The 22,442-nt window shown below is 52.0% G+C and overlaps 1 protein-coding gene across 1 annotated transcript in view; it reads left to right on the forward strand.

Moving 5' to 3' along the window:
• Positions 1-22,442, forward strand: part of SDK2 (sidekick cell adhesion molecule 2) — a 262,157-nt gene that overhangs the window by 150,555 nt on the left and 89,160 nt on the right. The window contains exons 3-4 of the mRNA XM_029212052.1: positions 6,061-6,167; positions 17,279-17,426. Coding sequence (XP_029067885.1) covers positions 6,061-6,167; positions 17,279-17,426 — 255 coding nt within the window. The remainder of the gene's footprint in view (positions 1-6,060; positions 6,168-17,278; positions 17,427-22,442) is intronic.

Here is a 22,442-nt window from a genome sequence, read left to right on the forward strand (position 1 = left end):
TATATATATATATATATATATATATATATATATATATATATATATACACATATATACACAATGGAATACTACTCAGCCATAAGAAAGAGTGGAATTTTGCCATTTGCAGCAACATGGATGGACTTGGAGCACATTATGCTAAGTCAAGTCAGAGAAAGACAAATACCGTATGACATCACTTATATGTGGAATCTAAAAAATAGTGAATATAACAAAACTAGTGAATATAACAAAAAAGAAACAGACTCACAGCTATAGAAAACAGTTGCCCGTGGGAGAGGGAAGGGGGGGAGGGTCAGTATAGGGGTAGAGAAGTGAGAGGTACAAACTATTAGGTGAGAAATAAGCTACAAGGATATATTGTACAACATGGGGCATATAGCCAATATTTTATAATAACTGTACATGGAGTATAACCTTTAAAAATTGTGAATCACGGGCTTCCCTGGTGGCACAGTGGTTGAGAGTCCGCCTGCCGATGCGGGGGACACGGGTTCGTGCCCTGGTCCGGGAAGATCCCACATGCCGCGGAGCGGCTGGGCCCGTGAGCCATGGCCGCTGAGCTGAGCCTGCACGTCCGGAGCCCATGCTCTGCAACAGGAGAGGCCACAGCAGTGAGAGGCCCGCGTACCAAAAAAAATTTAAAAATTGTGAATCACTATATTGTACACCTGTCATTTATATAATATTGTATATCCACTATACTTCAATTTTTAAAAAAGGTGGCCGTTATTGTCCCCATTTTACAGATGAGAAGACTGAAGCTTGTAAGGTTCTATAACTTGACCAGGCCACACTCCTAAGAAAGTGCAGAAGCGAAAATCAAGCTTAATTTTCCCTACATCAGAAGCCTCAGCACGCTCTCCAGTACCAGGCTCTGTCTCGGGCGATCACAAGTGCACCCTCCTGCACAGGGCATTTCAGCCATCCCCCTGCCTCTGGAAGGGACCTGGACAGGGCTGGGCTCATCCAGTTTCCTGCCAGGCCAGTAGCCACAGGTGGGTGGGACAGATAGAGCTGTAGGCTAAGTGCGTCCTGAGGGCCCAGGAGGGAGCACTGTGGGGGGGATACTGAGCTGTCACTGTCATTATCTCAGATGCTTGCATGCTCACAGCGCTGGCTGCCCTGGATTTGCAAACTGAGATGCTGGCCAGCTGCCTCTTCCACCTGCCTGCGAGGCGATCTGGGTGGAGCGAAGCGGGTTTCCCTGGTAGGAAAGGCAGTGGGCAGAAGGGTTACTTTATTTTATTTTATTTTTAACATCTTTATTGGGGTATAATTGCTTTACAATGGTGTGTTAGTTTCTGCTTTATAACAAAGTGAATCAGTTATACATATACATATGTTCTCATATCTCTTCCCTCTTGCGTCTCCCTCCCTCCCACCCTCCCTATCCCACCCCTCCAGGCGGTCACAAAGCACCGAGCAGATATCCCTGTGCTATGCGGCTGCTTCCCACTAGTTATCCACCTTACGTTTGGTAGTGTGTATATGTCCATGCCACTCTCTCGCTTTGTCACAGCTCACCCTTCTCCCTCCCCATATCCTCAAGTCTGTTCTCCAGTAGGTCTGTGTCTTTATTCCTGTCTTACCCCTAGGTTCTTCATGACATTTTTTTTCTTAAATTCCATATATATGTGTTAGCATACAGTATTTGTCTTTTTCTTTCTGACTTACTTCACTCTGTATGACAGACTCTAGGTCTATCCACCTCATTACAAATAGCTCAATTTCGTTTCTTTTTATGGCTGAGTAACATTCCATTGTATATATGTGCCACATCTTCTTTATCCATTCATCCGATGATGGGCACTTAGGTTGTTTCCATCTCCGCGCTATTGTTAATAGAGCTGCAATGAACATTGTGGTACATAACTCTTTTTGACTTTTGGATTTCTCAGGGTATATGCCCAGTATTGGGATTGCTGGGTCATATGGTAGTTCTGTTTGTAGTTTTTTAAGGAACCTCCATACTGTTCTCCATAGTGGCTGAACCAATTCACATTCCCACCAGCAGTGCAAGAGTGTTCCCTTTTCTCCACACCCTCTCCAGCATTTATTGTTTCTAGATTTTTTGATGATGGCCATTCTGACTGGTGTGAGATGATATAACAGTTGCCTACAAGCCAAAAATAGTGCTCCCAGGCAGGGAGGGGAATGCCAGAGACAGCCCAGGGAGGGGGGCTGCACCCTGCTCTCTGCCCGGCCAAGGATGCTCAGACAAGGATGCCCACCTCCCCACAGTGGGGGCCGAGGGGAGGCCCAGAGCCAGGCCTCCTCTACTGACCTCAGGGTGGGGCAGACCTGCACCCAGCTGGCCTTCCTCGGGGCCCCAGATGGGGCCTGGGGCTTCCTGGCTGAAGCAAATGATCTAGAGCTTTCTGCAGAAATCAACTTTTATTAAAGTTGAAATTTCACCACACATTACTGACATCAGCAAACAAACCCAGATCCAGCGAGTCCCTGGTGTCTTTTTTATAACATATCCTGACACTATATGCTCAAAGTGCATTTTTAAATTTTATTTTTAAAATAAAAACAACATATGCATACGATAAAGAACATTCTGATGGCGTAGAAAGACATAAAATCGAAAAGTAGACGTTTCCCTCCTTCTGCGTTCCTAATACCTCTCCCAAAAGGCAGATCACATGTTTTGGAGTATCCATCCCGAAAACATTTTATGTCCATGCTAGAGGGTATATAGGGTTATGCATGTGCAGATATATACAAATATGTACTATTCCAGTTTACCTACATGGTATCACAACACTTACACTGTTCTTTGACTTTTTTTTTTTTTTTTGGCTCACAAACTCAAAATTCTTTTTATTGGGTCGATTTGCATGATCCTAAACATTAGACTGAGGGCTTGGTAGCCTGTATCAATAAACGACAACTTATCAAGTGATAAGAATACAGTATCTCTCGTGTCCCTGACACTCGGCTGTGATACTATTTGGCTTATTTCTCGTGTTTTTAATTTCCATAAACATCGCCGTCTCCAGCTTCGACTTCCTTTCCATGCTTTGTGCATCTTGGAGACTGTCTCAGCCCATACAGGTGTTCTTCGTTCATTCTGTGGCTACAGTGTCATTAGTCGATTCAAGTCCATTTTTGACGGATGAGACAGAACAGTTTTGATGGCTGCTTCTGGTTTTTGTTCGTTTGTCTCTGTCATTACAAGCAAAGCCACAGTGAACATCCTCATACCTGCTTTTTGTCACTTTTTTTTTTTTTTTGCCGTACGCGGGCCTCTCACTGTCGTGGCCTCTCCCGTTGTGGAGCACAGGCTCCGGACGCGCAGGCTCAGCGGCCATGGCTCACGGGCCCAGCCGCTCCGCGGCATGTGGGGTCTTCCCGGACCGGGGCACGAACCCGTGTCCCCTGCATCGGCAGGCGGGCTCTCAACCACTGAGCCACCAGGGAAGCCCTTTTGTCACATTTTTGCAAGTACATCTGAAAGACCAGCTCCCTGGAGTACAGCCTCTGGGTCAAAAGACTGGAATGTTCTTACTTTGATCGATTCTGCCCCAAAGGCTGGACCAATTTACACTTTCATCAGCCGATCTGAGGTCAGCCTCCCTACCCTCTCACTCTTGCCATGGGCGTAATCATACAAGAAAATTTTGGGCAATCTGATATGTGAATATTGTCTTGTTTTTGATTGGACTTTCTTTCACTGTGACAGAGGCCGAGCATCTTTTTTGTTTGGCCATTGCTGTTCATTTTCCTCTCCCTGATGCTTTTTAATAATATCTGATTCCATTTTCAAAGATAGAGAGCTTTTCCAGCCAATCTCTCCTTCCATCTTCCTCTTGGGTCACCCCATCACTTTTAAGACCCAAACAGTTTACCCAAAGCTGTCCCCCCCCCTCCCCCAGGGAGTGATGGGGCAGAGGCAAGAGAGCCTGTGATGGGCTTGAGGACGGAATAGAGGGAGAACAGGAAATTTGCCAGAGCCTGAGGACCCGCTATCTCCCCGTCATCACGCTGTGCATAGTAACGAAGGACAGATAAGAGCTGCAGCCGGTGGCAGAGATAAGAGACTTGGACAGCCAGAAGGTTCTGGATATTAATGCAGAGCCAGAGCAGGCTTGGCACACAGCCACCCGTGAGTCTGGGGCTCGTGCAGCCCCAGGATGGAAGGTGGGGCCCTTTGGGGTAGGATGTCCGTGTTGAACAGGTTAGCAGCTGGCCTTGGAGCCTCTTACTGCCTGTGAGACCACAGGCCAATGATGTGATATTTCTGAACCTCAATTTCCTCACCTCTAAAATGGGGAGGGGGAGCTAATAAAAGTATTGCCTCCATAGCATTAGCAGGGAGATTAGGCGAAAGACTCTCAAATTCAGACCCACGACATTTTGCACCTGTCCACATCAAATGAGAAAAGGGAAGCTAGTGTCGTGGACGCGGCATAAAATTTCAGTTTAAAACGTGTTAAAATTGCTTTGATGCTGAGGTTACATTTCTTTTTCTGTGATCTCAAAAATGTCCTTTTTAGATAAAATACTGACCATTTCTGTTCCTTTTTCTCTCCATGCCTGTATCTTTTTTTAGTTTTATTGGTTGCTTGATTGTTTCCCAGTTTGCTTTTTGGTCGATTGGTCTTAATGGTCTTACTTGGCCGTAAGTAAGACAATCTTATGTCTGGCCCCATTTTTTTAAGTGTTACTGGTCCATGATATCCAGTAGTCTGGGAACTGCTGTGTGAAATAAAGAAATGAATGAAGGAAATTCCCTGGTGGTGCAGTGGTTAAGACTCAGCGCTTTCACTGCCAGGGGCCCAGGTTCGATCCCTGGTCAGAGAACTGAGATCCCACAAGCCACGTGGCGCAGCCAAAAAACAAAAAGAAATGAAATGAATGAAAAGTACTGAATAAAGCGTCTGAAGCATAGGTGGTGCTCAGAAAGTGGTAGTTGTTTCATCATTCTGAGATGCTGATGGACACTGTCTAGAACTCACGTAAAAGAAAACTTGGCAAATCCTACAAATGAGGTTGCTCTGTCCCAGGGTTGGCATAGCCGGGAGCAGGTGGCAGTAAGCTTGTTCACCAAGTCAGCTGGCAAAACCTAGGACACCCAAGGGCAGGGGAGGTCTCCTAGTCACAAGCCCCTGGATCCTCAGAGGCCCCTGCCGGGCCATTCACTGCCCAAGGATCAGAAAGGTGATCACGAGATGGGTGCTAGGGGAACTAGCCCCCTCCATACCAGAGAACACCCGTCATCTGCCGTGTCTCGCTGCCAGAATTTCCTTGCACTGACCTGCCTGGCCTCCTCCTTTCCTCCCAGCCAGGTTAGCGCCCCGCACACCTGCTCTCCCTCCGCCCTCCCCCCAACACCAGACCCTGCAGCACTCGGGCCGGTGACGTGCTCCCAAAGCAGGATACACCCTCGAGCCTCCTTGGATTCACGCATTCTGGCCCCAGGGCCCACACGGACAGAAAGCCAACCTGCCCTACCCAGACGGCTTTGCCCCTCCCTTCACAGAGCTTCAGTGGAGCTGTCTGCAACCCTAAGCATGGAAGGATGCAAAGCGTTTGGGAAAATGTAAATTCCCTGCCTCCGTTTATTTATTGACTTATTTACTTATTTTAACATCTTTATTGGCGTATAATTGCTTTACAATGGTGTGTTACTTTCTGCTTTAAAGCATCCATTTAAGTTAACATTTATAGCATATCCCTGGGTCCAGGCTAAAGAAAATGACCCCACCTTTCTCAGTCATGCAGGTCACAGGCAGGGGAGGACAGTAGCCTCCGACAGACCCAAAACAGTCCTGGGAGGCCTGGTCACGGCCACAGTCAAAGGCTCAGGCACAGCATCTCCCGTCCTTGGGAAAGTGCAGGATCCTTCCTGGGCAGCTGAGCAAAAGCCTTTGGGAGAGACCTCTTATTAATAAGGACCCTTCTGTGACCCCCATGGTAGAGCCAAGGGCTCCCTGGCACCTTTCATTATGGAAGAGGGTGATGTGGCGATCTCTGCCCTCTGACCCTGGTTTGACCTCTGCATCCCTGGAGCTGCCCGACTTGCTCACTGGCTGTCTCGTCTGCCCCCAGGTACATGATCACCAGCCTGGACCGCACCCACGCCGGCTTCTACCGCTGCATCGTGCGTAACCGGATGGGCGCTCTGCTGCAGCGGCAAACCGAGGTCCAGGTGGCCTGTGAGTACAACGCGGACTTGGGGCGGGTGCGGGGAGGGCGTGAAGCGGGAGAGGATCTGCAGAGTCGTCACCCATCGGCCACACGCTGGGCAGAGCCAAGTCCCGGCTGTGGCTTTCCACGCTCACTGGGTGCTAATGGTGGCCCTTCCCGCCATCTGGGAACCAAGGCCCAGAGAGGTGGCAAGAGCTCTCAAGGCCACACCGCTGACACGTGACACACATCTGCTGGCTATGAGTTCAGCACTCTCTAGATGGGACCAGCTGCTTCTGCTTTGAAAAGGAGGCCCTGTCACCTGCTTCAAGGGACTCCTCTGGGTTTGGCCGCCAACTTGGGGGATCTTCGTAATGGCAGACTTCCCGGGCTCTTCTTAGCAGATTCCCCAGGGCCCCCCCATGACCTTAACTTTTCCATCCTCCAGCTTGCTCAGCCCTGGAGCAGTAACAGCTTGGGGGTCTCCACGGTCTCAGGAGGCGTTGGGAGATGGCTGGTGTGGGTACCATAGCTCTAAGAGGGAGAGGGGACCTGATGAGTCAGGGTTCCTGAAAGGACCAGGCAAGCAGAGGGTAAGGTAATAGACCCTCGCCGAGCCTTTGGGGTAACAGACTTCCTCCACTGCCACCAAGCCCCAAAGGGCTCCCTCAGATGGAGGACAAGAGGGAAGCCTCAGAAGAACGCAAGGGCATCTCAGGGACCAGCGCACCAATCCACCCCCTCCCCCTGTGACTCAGTATCCCCTTCCCAGACCTGCCCCCCATTCTAAGATAGCTGCCTTAGAAATGAGCAGAAATGAGCCTCATTATGGGCTGTTTCATTCTGGGATTTTTAGGGGGAGAGGTCCAAGGTGGCACCGTGGGCCACGGGAGTGTGGAACCCCTTAATGAGCCCTGAAGCTTTTTTTAAAAAAAAGGACACCCTCTCATCTGGGGCCCACTGGGGCTTGACTCAGATTTAGCACAAGAGAGAGCTTGCTACTTGGAGAGAAGTGAGGGAGAGAAATCGAGAAGAAAACCTCAAGTGAGGGCAAAGAGTGTTTATAATAATTATGGAAAACAACCGCAATCAGAAGTGGAGGACTGATTGTCCCATAAATCAGCACTAAAGGCAACTCAGCTTACTCAGAGGAGTGGAAAAGCCCCGAATTAAAATGATGGATCAGGGCCACTGGCAGCCAGCTGGAGGGCTCCCACGGAGCTTCATTTAGCCGGTGCCCAGAGTCCAGCAGTGCAGGGGTAGCCGTGGGTCAGCCTGCAGAGAGACTGCTCATGCGTGTGTCTGTGTGCACTCCAGGGTGGGTGTGGGTTCAGGCATGTGTTTGTGCAAATGTATGTGTCTGGATTGGTCGGCGTCTTTGTTCACCTGTGTGCACGTGAGAACGTGTGTGTGTGTGCAGCTGAAAATACCTTTCAGGACACCAGTCAGTCCAGGCTGTCGGGGGAAGCAGGCGAGTGTCTGTTCCAAAGCCTTCGCTCACAGGAGACAATGGAACTTTCTGGAGTTGAAAGCCGCAGAGATGACATGAATCTCCCCTGGGCTGGCTCCGCCGATCAGAAAGAGAAAGGGAGAGAAGCAGTGTCTGTGTGGCTGAGATGTTTCTTTCCTTGGCTGTGGTAGGGATCCAGGACCCAGGACTCAGCCCCCTGACCCCCCTCCCACCATAGGCATCTTCCTTTTCACATGAGGCTGCTCCCTTGAAACCGGGCCTACATGTGTATGGATCCTGTCCCCAGACCCAAAGGTACCCTCCTGCCCCCAAGCAGAGGGATGGGTTGTGAGCAGGCCCATGTGCAGAGCAAGCGAGCCCGTGCACTGATGGAGGGCAGAGGCCTTTGTGAAGGACTCAGGTGTCCCTGGTATTCCCTGCACGTGGCAGAGAAGGGCTCAGACCGACCTGGGGGTGAAAAGCAGATGGCAGAGACTCGAGCTAGCCAACACCCTAACTGTCTGCCCAGTCACAGACCCTCGAGGTGGGGGTCCCCCCCACCATGTACACACACACACACACACACACACACACACACACACTCTATGGGCTCTCTGGGTCCTGAGGGTCCTGGACCACTCCAGGTGATGCTGGCCGGAATGACCCCAGGTAGCGGTGACATGCAGGGGGCCCGGCCCAAACCCATGAGGGAGCCTGGGACTCTGCAGTGCTGAGATCCAGTCAGTGTTGGCAGGCTGTGGGGTGCCCATCACCATGACTGGCAGCACGGTTGATGACGAGGTTAGGCTTTCGTGTTGGACGGACCACATTCGAATCCTAACTCTGCCCTCAGTCGCTGTGTGACCCCAGGGAAGTGACTGACCCTCTCTGAGCCTCACCCAGCTCAGGTTCCTCATCTGTAATGTGCATCTAGTACTACCTCCCCCTAGGCTTTGCCCTTCCTTGAGCCCGTATCCACCAATGCACCTAGCCAATGCCTACAGATAACACACTTTGATTCAGTGAGAGTAAATGCTACAATGAATATCCTATATTATCATTTTAAAGAAGGAAGAAACAGGCCGCAGCATGGAATGGCTTCCAGCAAAAGTTGTCCTGGCCATATGCAGAGCAGGGAGCTGCCACTGTCCCCTGGGCCATCGGCCAGCCCGGCCCCTTCCCCTCCACCACCTCTCACAGGGGCATCCCTGCCCTGCTGCTCAGAGCTACCTGTCACCCTGGGCTCCAGGCACCTTCTGGACACAGTTACAACCATGGTTGTCACCATGTGGCCACCAGGCTACATGGTGTTGCTGCTGCTGAGCTGTGCAGATGTGGTTACAGGCCCCTGGCAGAGAGCACAGGGCACCTCGAAGGGGCCAAAGTGGCGGTGTGGGGAGACCCAGGTTCAGCCCTTCCTGACCACCAGGTGCAGCTCCCTGAGCTGGTACCCAGGGGCCGGTGCCGAGACCCCAGCCTCATCTGCCCTGGGCCGCTTTGCAAGCCTGAAGCTGTGTCCTCCAGAGCGCCAGCAAGCAGAGAGCGCCCTGTGCAGCCCTTTGGGCCTTAAAGCAAAAGAGTTAGAGGAGCCTTAGAAACTTCTGTCTGACAGCTGAGAAAAGCACTCATCTTAACAGATGGAGGTTTCGCCCAGCCCTGGTGGCCACAGTGGGAGAGAAGGGAAACTCGCTCCCCTTCCCCCATCCCCACCTCATCCCGGCCTGCAGAGTGGAAGCCCCCATCCCCATTTACAGATGAGAAAACTGAGGCTCGGTGTGGCTGAGGGGACTAGCCAGAGTCACAGTTAGGAAGCACCAGAGGCAGAAGCCGAAGCCATGACCTGAGCCCACACCTCCCCACACTGCTGCCTGAGGGCGAGAAGAGAGACATCAAAATGGGGTCCAGCTGCGGGGAGGCCAGTTACTGCTGGGGCCAGGGGTCAAAGAGAATCAGAGGGACACCCCTGGACTGTAAGAATTCGTGTCCAAACAGCCCTGTGAGTAGATGCGGCCCCCACCTAGGCTGAAGGCCATCTCACGCCACCAGGTGGCCTTGACCCGTCACCTCTTTTCTCTGCTCTCAGCAGGGATGAGCAGATGAAAAATGCTTACATCTAGCTTCCGGGTTCTTTGTGTGCCAGGGCACGACCCTTGGGAGGACGCGAGGGAGAAGCCGTGGATTCTGGCCCCAGTCTAGTCGGTGACTAGCTTAGGGCTCCGGACACCTGGGGAGTAGGGGGCCAGGGTGCAGATAGAGAAGGAAGCACGGCTTCTGTTTCCCTGAAAAGATGTGCACGAGCCCAAGAGCCTTCAGAACAGTCACAATCACAGGTCCAAGGTGGACACCCGCGTCCCTAAGGAGATGCTAGGGAGACGCAGCGGAGCCTCCACAGCACTCTGCTCTCCGGTGAAATTGTGCAGATGTGCACTCTTTCCTCCGTGGGTCCCTAGGACAGGCCTCAGAGGTAGGAAGGCATGTCTAGGGAGCCACATCTCGAGATGGGGAAGTTGAGGCTCAGAAAGGTCAGAGGAGGGACTTCCACTTCCCTGGCGGTCCAGTGGTTAAGGCTCTGTGCTTCCGCTGCAGGGGGTGCAGGTTCTATCCCTGGTATGGGAACTAAGATCCCACGTGCCTCGTGGTACTGCCCCCCAAAAAAAGATAGGGGCTCTTAAAAGAAAGGTCAGAGGACAACCCAAGTTCCCACAGCCAGGATTTCTACCATCTCCTTTCTCCTGCCTTGCCACCAGCAGCTGTAGAGTGGAGCCATGGACCCAGCCATGGACCCAGCCATGGACCCTGAGTTCACATCCCCCTCGCCTCTCCCTAGCTGTGTGACCTTGGGCAAATTACTTAACTTCTGTGTGCTTTTGCCTCCTCGTGTGTAAAAAGGAATGTTAATATTAGTACCTACCTGGCCGGGTGGTCACAGTAAGTAATCAGTCAGTACACACGAACCATCATAAATGGCGCCCAGCCCAGGGAACGCTCGGGGTGGTAGAGTGTACACGTCTTCTCTCTGCTGGCCAACCAGGGAAGGCGTCCTGGAATAAACATTCACAACCTCTCTCATCCTACCTTCGGAGGTATGGTCCTAGCCGCCACCTCTGCTCTCCAGGGCTGGGGCTAGGGTGAGGCAAGTGAGGCAAGGAGGATGCAGAATTTAAGGAGGCACTCCCTCCCAGGGACTCACCGTGCACCTGCAGGACCCTGACAGTGGGTACCTCCTTAAATCTTTCACCTTCCTCACCCATCCCAGTCCTGGGCCTCTCCCAGATTTGTGCCCTGCAGACCTCCTGCATCTGTCTGTCCCTCCGTCTGTTTCTTTTACACAGACACACAGATGCTCCCTGTTCTGAGGATGGATGGGGTATGGCTGCTTCTCCAAACCCCTCATCTTCCCTCCTTGGCTGTTTCTGCTTCCCGGGGTGGGAGGGCTTTGTCCTGGGGTTTCAAGCAGCCAGTTCCACAGGGACTGGATCAGGCCGGGCCAGGCAGGCCCCACCCCTGGCTCTCATCCCCCTTCCCAAAGAGGGGCTGTGAATTGGGTTCTAATGAGAAATTAATAAGGCAGCTGTGCTAACCACTAATGATAATAGTGAAGTCATTACAAAAAGATTATTTACATGTTTTTTTATTTTAATAAATTTATTTATTTATGTTATTTTGGGCTGTGTTGGGTCTTCGTTGCTGCGCGTGGGCTTTCTCTAGTTGTGGTGAGCGGGGGCTACTCTTCGTCGTGGTGCGCAGGCTTCTCATTGCGGTGGCTTCTCTTGTTGCGGAGCACGGGCTCCAGGCGCGTGGGCTTCAGTAGTTGCGGCACGCAGGCTCAGTAGTTGTGGCGCACAGGCCTAGTTGCTCCATGGCATGTGTGATCTTCCCAGACCAGGGCTCGAACCCGTGTCCCCTGCATTGGCAGGCGGATTCTTAACCACTGCGGCACCAGGGAAGTCCCCTCTTTACATGTTTTTAATTACAGCAATTAAGGGAAGTCAGTAAAATACCCACCCACATCCCCAGCTCCCTTCCTGACCCCACCTCGAGTCTCTGTTGTTATGAAGTCGCCATAAACTTCTGACATGTGGACCGAATGGCTGAGAGGGTTGGGCACGCCTTCCGGAGTCGGCATCCGGATCCTGTGGGCACCTCTTTGTCCTCCTCGCCTGAGCAACATCCCTGACCCCATCCCAGCCCTCAACAGGTGGGCGGATGGCTCAGACTTGGAACCCCCAGCCCCAGCAATAAGCCCACCCACACATCAGAGGGCCACTGGGGAGCCTGGCCTGCCCCCCGTTCTACTGGGCAGCTTGGCAGCCACCTGTACAAAATGAGAGCTGAGGGCATCAGACCCATTGTCACATGGGCTGGAGTTCACGTCCAGAGTGCCACCAATGGGCCCACTTTTCTTAATCCTCAACCTGAGTGTGTCTATTGAATGTAGAATGGAGATGTGAAAGGAGATGTGGAGGAGGAGGTGAGGCGTTGGGGACAGACGGTGACATTCTAAGATGCGATTGGGCGTTTCAGTCTTACTCAGGATGCAGTGGAAGTCATGGATGGTTAGAGGCAGAGGCATGATGCAACTGATCGGAGCGAGAAACAGCATCTTCATAAGAAACAAACACGACCGCAGTGAGGTACCACCCCGCTGCAAAACCAGAGTCTAGCAAGACAACGTGTTGATACAAAGTCCCACCACTGCTTCTATGCAAGGATGTGTCCTACACTCAAAGATGATAAATGGGGGCTTCCCTGGCGGCGCAGTGGTTGAGAGTCCGCCTGCCGATGCAGGGGACGCGGGTTCGTGCCCCGGTCCGGGAAGATCCCACGTGCCGCGGAGCGGCTGGGCCCGTGAGCCATGGCCGCTGAGCCTGCGCGTCCGGAACCTGTGCTCCGCAACGGGAGAGACCACAATAGTAAGAGGCCCCCGTACCGCAAAAAAAAAAAAAAAAAAAAACCTGTTCCTTCTTCCTAACACTTGTCACAATATGTCCCTGAATTTCGTTGGGTTGGTTTTCTTATGCCTGTTCCCCTAACCAGACCATAAGCTCCACAAGGACAGGGACCGGGTCTTTCTTCAGCACCTTCTGCAGAGCCTGTCTGACCCATAGTAGGGACTCAATAAAGAGTCATTGCATGACGGCATTGGGTGGGTTTAGAGAGAACCTACTGTGTGCAGAGGAGGGGGCCTGATGTCTTATAAGGATTTGCTCATGAATGTAATTGAATAGAACTGCCTCTTGAAGCTTTCAATGTAGTAGAAAGAGTTAAAGAACGTGCATGAAGAATTTTAACGCAGGGGATGAGTCATGGAAGAGGCGAGGAGGAAATGCAAAGGGAGAGCCGGGTTTGAACGCTGGCCGGCCCAGCCCTAACTGCGCACGTTGGATAAGCCACTCTATCTCCATGAGCTTTAATTTCCTCACTGACGAAATGGAGCTAATAAAACCCGAGAGAGGAGGAAAAACACGATTACCATGAAATTGCTTTAAATTGTTCAAATATATCTTCAGAGCTCTGTGAAAAGTTTTTTAAATAGATAAAATTATTGTAAGAACTGAAATCAATGTGATTTATTGATGCAATTTTTTTATAGACAGAGCCAAGTAACAGAAATTAGTAAACAATTTAAAAATGTGTATTTAGGAAAGTTGAGCTTTGTCGTGTCATTATGCGGATGAAATGAGACAATCTGTGTGAAGTCCACCTAGAAGGAAACCTGACTTAGGGTCAGTGACTATCTGGGTGGCATGCGATAATCTTTGTTGAAGAGGTTGACGTTTAAACTGTGAAAAATGTATAGGATTCCAGTATTTTAATACTATAAATATTAGACACAGTTTTCAGCACTTGACTATACTCTTCCTGTGTCTATGGCTACATAACAAATTACCCCCAAACATCATGGTGCACCACAGTCATTTATCATGCTCACAGATTCTGTGAGTCTGGACCAAGCACGGTGGGAACAACTGGCCTCTGCTCTTTGATGACTGAGGTCTCAACTAGAAGACCCAAAGGCTGGGGGCTGAAATTATCTGAGGGCCCACATGTTCACTCACATGTCCAATGTTGATGCAGGCCATCCTCTGGGACCTCAGTTCCTCTGCACAAGAGCTGTTCCTTTGTCTGTGTGAGCTAGATTGAGCTTCCTTACAATATGGCAGCTGGATTCCAAGCAGCAGTGTCTGGAGAGCCAGGTGGAAGCCACATCCTTCTGATGACCTAGCCTTGAAAGTCACATAGCATCACTTCCAGCATATTCTACAAGCATAGTCACAAAACCCCCAGACTCAAGGGGGAGGGGTCTTAGCCCCCACCTCTCAGTGGCAGGAGATCATGTTGAATGGGACATAAATAGTAAGGTAGCCATCGTTTTTTTTTTATTGAAGTATAGTTGATTTACAATGTTGTGTTAGTTTCAGGTGTGCAACAAAGTGATTCAGTTATACATACATATATATATATATATTATTTTTCAGATTCTTTTCCCTTATAGGTTATTACAAAACATTAAGTATAGTTCCCTGTGTTATACAGTAGGTCCTTGCTGTTTATCTATTTTATATATAGTGTGTATAAATTAATATATATTAATTAAATTTATTAACTATATATTAATTATTAAATATAATTAATTAAATTAATATATATTAATTAATAATATATAATTAAATTAAATATATAAATTAAATTAATTTATATATATATTTTATATATAGTGTGTATAAATTAATCCCAAATCCCTAATTTATCTCTCCCCCCTTTCCTCTTTGGTAACTATAAGTTTGTTTTCTATGTCTGTGGGTCTATTTCTGTTTGTATATGAGTTCATCTGTATCATTTTTTTAAATGTAGACCATTCTTTTTTTTTTTAATAAATTTTATTTATTTATTTATTTAGGCTGTGTTGGGTCTTCGTTGCTGCGCGCAGGCTTTCTCTAGTTGTGGCAAGCAGGGGCTACTCTTGGTTGTGGTGCGTGGGCTTTTCATTGCGGTGGCCTCTCTTGTTGTGGAGCACGGGCTCTAGGCTCACACGCTTCAGTAGTTGTGGTGCACGGGCTTATTTGCTCCGTGGCATGTGGATTCTTCCCAGACCAGGGATCAAACCTGTGTCCCCTGCAATGGCAGGCAGATTCTTAACGACTGCACCACCAGGGAAGCCCAGGGACATACTCTTCTTAACCCCAATTTACAGAAGAGGAAGTAAAAGCTCAGCGAGGTCAAAATTTTGCCCAAAGTCGTGCCTTATAAGTAACAGAAGTGGGATTTGAATTCAGATCTCAGTGACTCCAAAGCCACCACCGTTACATTTACTGCTTGCCCAGTTAGGACAAGGTTGCCAACGTCAGGTTTCATTTCTTGAGACACTTACTTGACTAGATCCTCCCGGGATGCTATTGAATCGTGGTGCCCTGGTGAATCACGGCTTGCTCTGGTGGCGTTCCAGGCAGGGTCCCCCACACGAAGAAAGGCCCCGAGGTGAGAAGCGGGGTGTAAGTAATTCATTGTGGCGGGGGACGCAGGACATGGTGTGGGAGATAGGACAAGAAAGGTTGGTTGGGGTCAAAGTAGAGAGAGACCTTGAATCCAGGCAAGGGAATGTAGACTTTCCTGGGGCGATGAGGAGATACCAGAGGATCTGAGCAAGCAAGAAAAATTAATCAGGAACAGTGTGGGAGATGGTGGAGGCGGGATCCAGTGTAGGCGATGATGTAAGGGCGGAGTCCGTGCAGCCAAGTGATGGGGCGAGCACGTGGGTGGGGCCTGGGAGAACAGAGGGGCCGTAGTGTGGGAAAGGAAGCACCACGAAAGGCTCCAAGGATCTGAGCCCAGGTGATCTGGGCAGGTACAGGTGGGGCAGCTATTAGCAGAGCTGTGAAAGCAAGAAGGGAGGCTTGGCAGGGAGGTAAGATGTACCCAGCATTTCCTGTGGCAAGTTGGGTGTTGAGTGTTGGAGCTCAGGGAGGAGCCAGGGCAGATGTGAGAGCCTTTGCAGAGAGACTGTGGCCAAAACCATCAGATTAGGCAAGGCCCCCAAGGGGGAATGTGGCCAAGAAGAGATTCAAGCCCAGGGCTTTGGAAAACGAGAGTGTAGGCCGGTGGTCCTAGAACTTCGGCGTGCAGCAGAATCCTCGGGAAGGTGAGTCAAGGACTCAGAGACCCAGGCACGTTGAAGCAGGGCCTTTCCGTGCCCTAGGGGACGAGGGAATGGTGGGAGCAAATTTCTGGGCTTACCGTGTTCCCTAGGGATTCTGAGACCCACCAAAGTGTAAGAACCACTGGCTTCAGCCCAGCGGTACTTCTCGGCCTTGGCTCTTGTTGGAACACCCTGAACGGCTCTAGAAACACTGATGTCTGGACCCCAGCCACCCCAAAAGGCTCTTACCTCTGAGAATATTAAAGGGGGTTCTAAGGGGCAGTCAGGTTGGGGACTCCTGGCTGAAGGAGACGAGGAAGAGCAGTGGTCTTGGAGGGGTTAAGAAACAAATCAAAGAAGCAGGAGACCCATGTGGCTTAGCACGCGACCCTGTTGATCCAGGAGGGAACAGGTGGGCAACGGGGACTCACAGCCAGTTTTCGGTGGTCTGAACCTCACTGCACGTGGGATTCTGATGGGAAGCCCACACCCCGTACCAGGGACATCAGAAGTTTGGGGATGAAACCCCAGCATTAGGTGCTTTTAACTCTTGACATGTTAACTCAGTGACACACAGCCAAGTTTGAGGGCAAACAGTACTTCTTACACTTGGATGTGGACACAGTTGACTGGGAGTCTTGTTAAAAGGCAGGTTCTGATTCAGCAGGTCTGGGGGGCTGGGCGGGCCTGAGGCTCTCCCTTTGTAGCAGGCACCCAGGTGGTGCCCATGTGCTGGCCCACAGACCACCCTTTGGGTAGCAAGGATGTGCATTCATTTTAAAGCATTCATTTGTGCTGTTGTGGTCATCAACACAAACACCCCTTCGCACACCCCACCCATCTCCAAGCCTCTGCTCTTAGAGTCAGAGCCCATCCAGCTCTCAGCAGGCAGGTGGGCAACCAGAACTTTCCCACCTGCATCTCCACTGCTCCCCTCCAGGCTCACGGAACACCGGAGCTGGACCAACGGTCCCCTCTTTATCTGCCAAGGGGGTAGGCATTCTTTTAAAGGAGCAACCTGGTGTTTGTGTGCAACATCCATGCAGCCTCACACACTTCACCCAAGGGCACGGGAAACTGCTCCCCAGATGTGCCCTTCACCCCACACCTAAACCCCTGCCACACTACAGGGTAGGGAAGGAGGGACAGCTCTGCCTGCCTCCAGACTCTGGGGTCCGAGTTCAAATCCTGCCTCCGCCCTGTTCCAGCCACGTGCCTTTGGACAAGTCAGCGAGCCTATTTCAGAAGTTCTTCCGTTGTAAACTGTTTGAAATAATGACGCGTGTCTCATGGTTGTTGGATGAATCCATTGCTTCAGGGACATACGGATATAAACGGATACAAACCCCAGAAGTACAAAGCAGAGCGTGTCGTAGTGACGGATGGGGTGATGGGGCCCCGTGAGGTAGCCCGAGCATGGTGGCCGTGCTCCACGAGCATCCTGTCTGCCCCACAACGTCCTTCCGCTGCCACCACTCCCAGCCCGGGAGCCGGGCAGTCTCGGCTGCCGACCTCCGGCCCCTGACCCCTCCATGTGCCCTTCCCTCCCACAGACATGGGGAGCTTTGAGGAGAGTCAGAAGCACCAGAGCGTCTCCCACGGAGAAGCGGCCGTCATCCGCGCCCCACGCATCGCCAGCTTCCCACAGCCGCAGGTGACCTGGTTCCGGGACGGCCGCAAGATCCCGCCCAGCAGCCGCATGTGAGCATCCTGCCCTTGGTGGGGAGTGAGGGGGGCTGGCCCCGGGAGAGGAAATGCGGGGCCACGTAGCGCCCCCAGATGCTGAGGACGGAGGGCCCTACCAGCTCTGGGAGGGAGCCAGATGGGGAACGTCCCCGATGAGGGAAGTCTGGTTTCCAGGGACCTTTCTGGGAAAGTGCGGGAGGAGTCTTGGAACCATGACAGCTCCGTGGCCTCCCCGGGGAATCCCAGGCATTGGCTCCACTCTCGGCTGGAGAATAATTCTGCCTCTAAGAGCGCTTAAAAAACCCGAACTGACACAGACAGAGGCTCTGTCACCGTGGTTACAGGCCCAGGGATCAGGGCACATGGGAGGGCGCTGGCACCTCCCCGGCAGGGTGTCTCCACGGTGCGTGTGTGGCTGGGTGTCCACCGGTGTGCACGGCTGTGTGTGTTTTGGCTCCAGGGAGGAGGTGAGGCCAGGAGAGGCGGGAAGAGGAACACACGGTCCTTTCAGCGCTCACAAGGGCCCCTCTGTGCAGCCCGGAAGGGGGTTGTGGCAGCCTGGCTTGTGGGCAGAGTGACAGAGGCAGCGCCTCCACAGAGGGCGAGGGGCAAAGCACGGGACGCAGCAGCCCTCCTGAGCCCCCTGGGAGAGCCAGCCCAGGCTGTCCTCTTTAGGACCCGCACTCTCCCCTACACTCTACTCCCAGAAGAGAAGAAAGACCACCCTGGTCCTCGTCCACTCGGGCCGCAGATCCATTGTGGGTGGAGCCCATTCTGGTCTCTGTAGGAAGCAGAAGCCGAGACGGACAGTTCTTTCCTCTGGGGAACATGAGGTCCAGTGAGAGAAGCGTGTCATAATAATACGATGATATCCTGGCAACGACAGTGGCTGTCGTTTGTGGAGTGCCTGCTGTGTTCTCAGGCCTGGGCTAAGCACACCCCCCATCACCCTCTCCTCCAGGACAGACACGCACCTCCCAGGGAGAGATGCTCTGTCTCGTTCCCTTTTCCATCCCCAGGTCCACCTCAAGAAATATTTGTTGAATGAATGACCCTCAGAACAACCTTACGAAGTGGCTGATTTTACCCCCATTTTATAGACGGTAAAGTGAAGGCCCCCAGAGTTTAACTGCTTTGCTAAATCTCACGCAGCTGGTTCCAGGCTTGCCAGCTCCAGAGTCAGGTCCTTAATTCTGCCTTATGTGGAAATTATATGAGAGCAGGTACAAAGACATGGGAGCTAAAAAGGATAAAGTGATTGTACTTTTGGAGAATTGGTCCCGGTGATTCTCAACGTGGCTGCCCTCTGAGATGATCTGGGACCATTTAAAATATATTCGTTTTCAGATTCTACCCTTCACACATTCTTATTTCATTGAAACGGGGTGTACCGAGGCCTTGGGATTTTTAAAAGCTTCCCCGTGATTCCAGCATGCAGCCTCAATTGAGAGCCAGTGTCTAGAATGTATCTGTCACCGACAGACCCGATAGTGCTACGTAACAAGTGGTCCCAGTGGCCTGATGCAATAAGCCTGTATTTGTCATGTGAACCGGCAGATTGGTGAGCTTGGCCTGGCTCTCTCACTTGGCTGGGGCTGGCTGATGAGAATGCCTGGGTGACTCAATTCTGCCCCACGTGTCCCAGCCTCTAGCCAGTGGCCCCTAGCATCTCCTCCTGGCAGTCCCAGAAGAAGCAAAACACAAGCGTCTGCTAATATCCCATTGGTCAAAGCAAGTCACATGGTAGAACTTAGCTCAAGAAGCCAGGAAATTGATTCTGCTCTTGAGTGAGAGGACTACAGAGTCACCTGGCGGAGGTGCTGCTACAGAGCAGGTGATGATTGGGTATACACACACGCACGCCTTCCTGGTCACGCCTCCCCAGTCCCCGCCTCCTCCAGTCGTAGGGAACGCACGAGAGAACACCGTGGGGATTTCATCTCAGCAATTACAGCAGATGAATATTCATAACCCGGAGGAAAGGTCCCTGGAAACAAATTCTCTGGTGTCTGTTTGCTGGAGATGCGTATCTGATGAGCGCTGTCAGTCACTGGGGTGCACAGGATGTTGAAGGCGTGTGCTATCTACAGAGGACCGCTCTCCCTCCCAGGGCAGAAGTGGAGATTAGTAACCCCTGGCCCGTTCCTTGATACTCATTGTTGAAAAGGAGACAAGATTCCCATCAAAGACACACGCTGGGGGCTTTGGGCAGCCTCTAGGGTGATTTATTTTATTCTTAATTAAATGATGAGTTGGGCTCCCGTGGAGCTGAGAAAAAAGGGCACACTTCATAGGAGTGGGAGATGGGAGGTGGGAGGGAGCTGGGCCCATCAAAGCAGCGGGAAAGACCTAGGAAATTGAAACCAGAGGAGTGTGGCTAAAAAATATCACCAAGCCCCCGCCTGAGAGTAGAGCCCTGATGTCCACGCCCTGCAAGAATTCCAGCAGCTTCCTTCAATGCGGGTGCCTCTGGGGGCAGTAGGCCGGAAGCCCTCCTGACAGCCACAAATAGCTCTGTGCACTTTGGAGGTGAGGGGCAGGGTCGTTCTAGAACCATCTCTCAAGGGGAAGGTCATCCTGCAGAAGGCTGCTAGCCCAAGGACCTTCCTTAGCCTCCTGCTGAGGACAGAGGGACAGCAGGTCAAAAGGCCACCGGCCCTTCCCCGGCTCTCTGCCTCCTGTTCGCTCTGCACTGGGAACTCGAACCCAGGCCCCGGGGTCCCGGACACAGTGCTTTCCTCTAGTTCCAGTCAAGGCCATGCTAGCTGCATCACAGACAGACCCCCAAAGCCCCGGGGCTTAGCGCCAGAGAAGTTTGTTTCCTGCCAACTGAAAGTCCCACCGAGGGCGAGGGATGGGATGGGCACCCTCCTCCACAGCCAAGCTGGTGGGAGCTCCACCCTCATCCACACTGGGCTCCCAGTGGCCCCGCTGGTCCAAGCCCAGAAGCGGCGCACATCCTCCGTATCCCACTAGCTCAGCCAACTGCCCACCTGGGTGCAAGGGGGGCTGGGAAGGGTGACCCCTGTCTTCCCAAGATCTTCAGTTCTCTGCAGGAGGGGAGCCAGAAACAGAGGTAGATGGTGACCATCTCTGCCACCTGGATATGCCATCCCCCCCGACCCAGGACAGGGTACCAACCACCGCACAATCCACACATTCCATGTTGAACCCAACAAATCGCTGTGCGGGCTCTCTGGTGCGTGGTGGGACACTTGGCAGCATCCTTGACCGCTACCGACTAGCTATCAGTACAGCCCCCAGCTGGGATAACCAAGACTTGTCCAGGCATTGCCAAATGTCCCCTGGAAGGTGAAGCCACCCCTGATTGAGAACCACTCACCTAGAAGGATCCGTCATAATATAGACAAAATATAGGCAAAGGAGAGAAAGGGAGTGGGGAGAGTCTGTGTGGTCAAGGAGAGAAGGAATTGGAGGTGGGGGGCCTTCTCTGGAGGCTAGAAGAGGAGTTCAGGACAGGCGGGTGTACTGGGGAGGGGGACCAGGCCATGACCAGGGTGCCCACCTGCCAAAAATTTCATCTAGCTGGCTTCTACATCACCAGGGCAGCGGCTGGGGAAGCTGGAACCCAGGGGGTCCACGTGCACTGCTGCTTGTCCTGAGCCCTGACCTTGGACTGTGTGCCTGGAGAGGGCTGAGTGAGAGGGAGGGGACAGCCTCAGGCCACCCGGAAACTAACAGAAGCAGCCACAGGAATTAGAATCACCTCAGCCTCAGGGCTGGAAGGGGTCTTCGCCCCCATCTGCCTCCACCTCTTACACAGATAAGGAGACTGAGGCCCAGCAAGAAGGAGGCTGTGAGCTCCTTAGAGGCCAGAGCTCCACCCCGGAGCTGCCCCCCTGCCCTGGCACAGCCCAGCCTCCGTTTCCCCAGCCCTCACCCACCCCAACAAGCTCCACTAAAGGACCAGGGCCCCTGCAGGAGAGTCCCACGTGAGGACATGGTCAGCATCCCTGTCCCATTGTGTCGATTTTAAAATATCTTAGCTGGCCCTGCCCTCACTCCCATCACCTCATTAGCTGGAGGTTAAAAGAGCTCTCCAGGGGAAAAGAAAACAAAAAAAAGGACATCATTAGGGTTCCCAGGAATTGGGGCAGGAGGGCTTTGTCTTCCTGCTTCCTGGAGCCCGGCAGGCAGCATGAGACTCAGCATGCGAACCCCCAAAACCAGGAGGAGAGACCTCAGCACAGCCTGGCTGGGAGAGACCAGTCTGGAGAGGCATTCGTGGGGATGTTTATTTGAGAGCCCATTTAAAACTCTGTTACATTCACCTAATGGGAAAATTTGAAAAGAATTCAACTGGATTTGTCCTTGTTAAACGAACGTTAAGGATGTTTAACAGCTGTCTCGGGCACATCACATTAAAATCCAGAGAGAGACTTGACAAACTAATGGTTTTGTTTGTCATCAGGAGGATGGGTGAGAGGAGGTGCCTGGCAGAGCCAGGGTGGGCATTGCTCCTGCACCCGCGTCCAGTGGGGTCCCCAAATTCCCGCCTGCAAAAGCCCTGCACCCGGCCCGCGGACATGGGAGCCAAGGGGCTGCAGGATGGGATCCCAGCAGTGGGAACCAGGCTGGGAGCAAACAGCCCATGTCTATACCCCACTACCCGGCCCGTCTCCTTTTTCCCTCTCCACCAGCCCCGATGGCCCCTCTTTTATTGACCAGATTTGGGGAGAAGTAAACGGATACCCTAAGAGGGGGATGGGGGGAGATGTGAACCCCAGAAGGCTGTGTTACAGGCAGGCTGTAGCCTTTGAATCAACCTAAACAGATTCAGGATTAGGTTAAGGCAGTGATTCTGGAATGATCATGTTCATTTCTAAATTCATTCTCATCTCTCATCATTCATTCATTCATTCACTGATTCTGGTGCATGAATTTCTTTAGTTCTAGACACTCCTGGTGCAGAGGTAACCCCACACAGCCGTCCATGCTGTGACACAGGAAAGGGTAGAATTCCAGGGGAGCTCTGGCCCCTAACCAGGCCTGGGGGCGGGGAGTGACAGA

The sequence above is a fragment of the Monodon monoceros genome, unplaced genomic scaffold (genome assembly GCF_005190385.1).
Source record: "Monodon monoceros isolate NGI ecotype Baffin Bay Population unplaced genomic scaffold, NGI_Narwhal_1 Super_Scaffold_9, whole genome shotgun sequence".
Taxonomy (NCBI): domain Eukaryota; kingdom Metazoa; phylum Chordata; class Mammalia; order Artiodactyla; family Monodontidae; genus Monodon; species Monodon monoceros.